Raw genomic sequence first — 4,540 nt, forward strand, 5'->3', positions numbered from 1 at the left:
TTGCTGCGTTAAAGAAAAATTTCAATCCGGAGGTAAAAACTCCCTCTGATCTGGCACCGGAGGTTCGAGACCTCTGCCGCCATGTTGGTAAAGTGGGCGGGGGGAGGGGCAGGGAGGGAGGGGCCAGGGGCGGTGGGGGAGGGGGCAGGGGCGGTGGGGGAGGGGCCAGTTGCGGTGGAGGAGGTGACAGGGCAGGGGGGAGGGGCAGGGGCGAAGAGCAGGTGGGGGTGGGAGGACAGAGGAGGCGGAGGGCGAGAGGGTGGGGGGGCAGAGGGGGAAAAGTGGGAGGGGCTTATGGTGAGGGCGGAGATTTGAGAGGTCACAAACTTCGCTGGTGACGTCACCGCCATCGGTGCTGAACATCCGGGTTACGGGGGGGGGAGGAGGAGAAGGAGGAAACGGAAGTTGCTCGCAGACGTCATATCCGGCCAGCGCGAGCGAGTCATGGCGGCCGCAATGGAGGTGGATACGCCATGCGCTTCGACCACCGCTGGCGGCGGTGGCAAAAAGCGCTTCGAGGTCAAGAAGGTGAGGTCCCGCAGCTGCGGTCGGCGGTGTCACCGCCGGGAATTCGTTTGAGGAGAGATGAAGACGAACGAGGCTTTCAGTGACTTGCTTGGGATCTCCCTATACTTTGCACTCCTTTCGTTGTGTTGTTTGTTTTTGTTGTAACTTTCTGACCCGACCCTTGCTGTGGACATCTGTGAAAAAAGTGGTTCATAGCTCATCGGATTCGTCAAGTCTACATCGAGATTATATTTCTGACATTGCCGGCGTTCGCATCGTTATGGCGCTCCGGTGACGTCACGCTCGGACGTTGCGGCGGTGGTGGTAGTGGTGGCGGCGTTGTTGTTGGTGGTGGTGGTGATTGCGTTGTTGTTGGTGGTGATGATGGCGTTGTTGTTGGCGTTGGTCGTGGTGGTGATGATGATGGCGTTGTTGTTGGTGGTGATGGCGTTGATGGTGGTGGTGAAGGCGTTGTTCGTGGTGGTGGTAATGATGGCGTTGTTGTTGATGGTGGTGGCGGCTGGGATGCAACGCGTCCGAGAGGACTTAGCAACTTCCACCGAGAAGATGGAGCGATTAAAAATTGAAGTTAGCGTTTAGGCGGCATGGCGGATTGTTACCTCGCAGGAGCCTGAAACAGTGGCTACGGCTTGGGGAGGCCTTCTCATCCAGCAGAGGATTGACCACGGCTGGTGATGATGAATTCCCCCTGCGCCACCACTCCACCCCACCTTTTCCGCTCTGATCATTCATCCCTACGATGGTAGAGCTGTGAGCCATAGTACTTTCAGCAGGCCCCCTTTCTGAGGGGGTTTCGCCGCGAAATGTTACACGTTCATGACTTTTTAACTTCCTGAAGGACTTAAGGACCAATACCTCTACAGAGGTACTCCCCTTACTTTCCTCACCTTACAAATTCCCTGTCCAACGCAGCTGTTTTCACTCATGTCATTCTTGACAAGTTCTATCATCAGCTGCTCTTATCTGGCTCACTCCCTGGTTTCCATCAGCTTACCTTTCCCTTCTCATCACTACCCTTTTCCAGAGCTCCTCTCACTCGTGTCCTAAATTCATTCCCTTAACCGCTTCTACGTCCGTTTTGATGTCACAGCAGCTATTTTCCCACTTGAGTCCGTTGCGTATTCCATCTTAATGGACGGTGCAAGGATTCAACCTTTCCCCCAGTAAGTCAATGGATGATCACATCCGTGTTTTATCTTAGCAGTAAATGATGGGGCATAGTGCATCGCTTTTAAACATTACCGTAATAGTAATTTGCGTCGTGTCAACCTTGATGCTCACTGTCGAAGTGGAAGTGTTTATCATGGCATTATAGCGTCAAAGAGTGTTCCTGAGGCAGATAGCCCACACCACATGTTCTCATGTACTTGTTATGTTCTCCCCCTGTGTGTTTGCAGTGGAATGCCGTGGCCCTGTGGGCGTGGGATATTGTTGTGGATAACTGTGCCATCTGCCGCAACCACATCATGGACCTCTGTAAGCGCTGCTATTAGGTTATCTGGGGCCTGCTACCTATATTATGCCAACTTAACTTGCTCTTCCGTTTCATAATATCAATACTGTACAGCCCTTAGTCAATCTACGGCTGGATTAAGGTATCCCATTTTCCTTTTTGGTAATGAGGCTTCTTGCTCCATACTTCACCATACTGATATCAGTATGTGTTGGTGAAAGGGGAGCCCCCGACTTGTTGAGATGTTACTTGCCAAAAATATGTTTGTTATGGTCAGGAATTAAATTCAGGTTTCTAAAATCGTAGATGAGTGTCTGTTAGCCACTGTACCACACTATTAATAATAAAAAAAACGCAACCTCATTCATCAACAGTGCTGCCTTAAAAGATGCATTGTGGAAAAGACTTAAGGTTTGAGCAATGGCTTTTCAGAAACAAAGTTGGAGTTGGAGATTGCATTTTACATTGCGGGGTGGGGTGGGGGGTCCTGAATGCCCTCATTCCAGATGTCTTGAATTAAAGAAGAGTCCCACAGAAAAGTCTTGGGAATGCAAAGTTGTATTTTGGGATCAATGGCTTTGAAGTCCTATTCCAGGAAACTGGGTTTCAGGCCACTTTCTTGGTTCACTGGGTTGATAGTAAGTGATGTCACTATTTCTTGGAAAGTTTAAATTTTTGAGAAACTTTATTTCCATGAACGAGTAAAACCTTGATTTATGAAATAAAATTGAGCAGTAATGGAAAGATGTTGTCCTCTCTGAATATTCCCTTTTTTGTTGCACCACAGGCATCGAGTGTCAGGCGAACCAAGCATCAGCCACCTCGGAGGAATGTACAGTGGCTTGGGGCGTCTGCAATGTAAGCTTCTTTTCTCGGCATCTAACTGGCTTATGGAAGCTTACCTTGATAACTGCTGACAATTTGTTTGTCTAATTTAGGTTTTTTTTTGGTTATCAATTTGCAAATAATTTGGCGATCACTTGAAAAGTGAATAGGTTAGTCTTCTCGATAGATCTGTTCTCCACCTGAGGACGGCTACTTTGGTTGTGGCCGAAACGTCGTGAGAATTATTTCATTCTGTTTTATTTTAATTATTTTATTATTTACATTCTACGTGACTTTACCGAAATAACCAAGAAGATGAATCCCTGCAGTCACGAAAGCTTTAAATTGAAATGAATATGTTTGCTTAATGTTGGTTAGCTGTATCAACCTTGGCAAATTAAAATATACAATGTGGAGATTGCTGGGTGACGGTCGTTGTTGTCTGTGTTGGTTTTTTCAGCATGCATTCCACTTCCACTGCATCTCACGCTGGCTTAAAACCCGGCAGGTCTGTCCCCTCGACAATCGTGAGTGGGAATTCCAGAAGTGAGTAACGGCGTACACCAATTAGATTTGCGACACAATATACAAAAATTAAGAACAGCGCACCTTACAAAAGTAAAGCGGTTTAACAAAAATGGTTGCAAGTACCAATCACTGGACGGCAAGGATGCATGTTATACGATATGCATGCCACAGGTGTAATTATGCATCATAGATATAATATTGATTCTTCAGATAATTATATATGCATCATTATTACGTGTAAACATTGATGTCTTTCGGTATGTGCTGATGATCAAATAACGAGGAATATGCCCAATCCTGTCAGATGTTGGACGCTAAATCGGGTTGAGCCTGGATAATACTTGGATGAGTGAGCACTTTGCACAAAACAGGTGTAGTAGGGATTGTGAGCAGGAGAGGACAGTGTGGCAAAATACATTGTTCTGTATCTCCCCCCAACTCCATCGGTGTGCACTGAACAGAGTGGTCAAGTATGAAGAAACAACCCAATATGACTGATGACGTAGGGATACCGTCATCCAGCAGTGGCTTGACAAAACGGGCTGTACATGTGCATATTTTGTATGTAATGGGTTCACTTCATCCCTCCAGCCACCGGAGGCTCCTACAGTCACAACAATGTGGATTCTTGAATCATGACCCTGAATTGAATCGTGACTAATCATGAAACATTGTTCAGTCACGAGGTGGGGGGGGGGGTAAATCATTAAACTCATTAGGCGTACATGCATGCATATGTACAAAATTCTGGTGCCTTTCCTGACTGCCACCCTGTTGTACCTCCCTGTGCCTAGGTATGGACATTAAACTTCATTCGCCCAAGGATGCCCTCCCTTCATGAAGCACTGTCCTTCGCCACCCTGCTCTTCAGTTTTTTTTTTATTGTTACTTGTTGGAAGTGTGTTTATGCCTGTGTTGCTGTTTTCTGGCAGAAGTAGATTGATGTTTGGCATGATTTCAATAAAGTTATGTGGATTCTGTTGATGCTTTCTTGCCTGCCATAAATGGTCTGAGAAGGTATGTCCAATTCCATGTCAAAAGCAGCCGGGAATATCTACTGTAATTTCTACCTTGTAAAACAAGCAATGCACTTGACTTTGAGCAACAGTTTATCGGTGGTTGAAAGAAGAGACTGCTTGATTGAGTTTTTATTAGACAATTGCTTAGAAGTCTCAACGTCAATCGGCCAACAATAAACAAAACTAT

The 4,540-nt window shown here is 46.6% G+C and overlaps 1 protein-coding gene across 1 annotated transcript; it reads left to right on the forward strand.

Moving 5' to 3' along the window:
- Nucleotides 1-350: 350 nt before the first annotated feature.
- On the forward strand, nucleotides 351-4,314 carry RBX1 (ring-box 1). The gene is made up of 5 exons (XM_078605014.1): nucleotides 351-528; nucleotides 1,926-2,004; nucleotides 2,769-2,839; nucleotides 3,267-3,352; nucleotides 4,129-4,314. The coding sequence occupies exons 1-5, from the start codon at nucleotides 445-447 to the stop codon at nucleotides 4,139-4,141; spliced, it is 333 nt and encodes a 110-aa protein (XP_078461140.1). The 5' UTR covers nucleotides 351-444; the 3' UTR covers nucleotides 4,142-4,314.
- The last annotated feature ends 226 nt before the right edge of the window (nucleotides 4,315-4,540 follow it).

Source organism: Lampetra planeri, chromosome 23 (assembly GCF_965212315.1).
Source record: "Lampetra planeri chromosome 23, kcLamPlan1.2.h2, whole genome shotgun sequence".
NCBI classification, from domain to species: Eukaryota; Metazoa; Chordata; class Hyperoartia; order Petromyzontiformes; family Petromyzontidae; genus Lampetra; species Lampetra planeri.

Excerpts from the sequence above, each read along its gene's own strand:
- RBX1 (XM_078605014.1), top strand. The coding sequence starts at position 445 with ATGGCGGCCGCAATGGAGGTGGATACGCCATGCGCTTCGACCACCGCT. Across the intron at positions 529-1,925 it reads AGCGCTTCGAGGTCAAGAAG|TGGAATGCCGTGGCCCTGTG; the intron begins GTGAGGTCCCGC and ends GTGTGTTTGCAG. Across the intron at positions 2,840-3,266 it reads TGGCTTGGGGCGTCTGCAAT|CATGCATTCCACTTCCACTG; the intron begins GTAAGCTTCTTT and ends TGGTTTTTTCAG.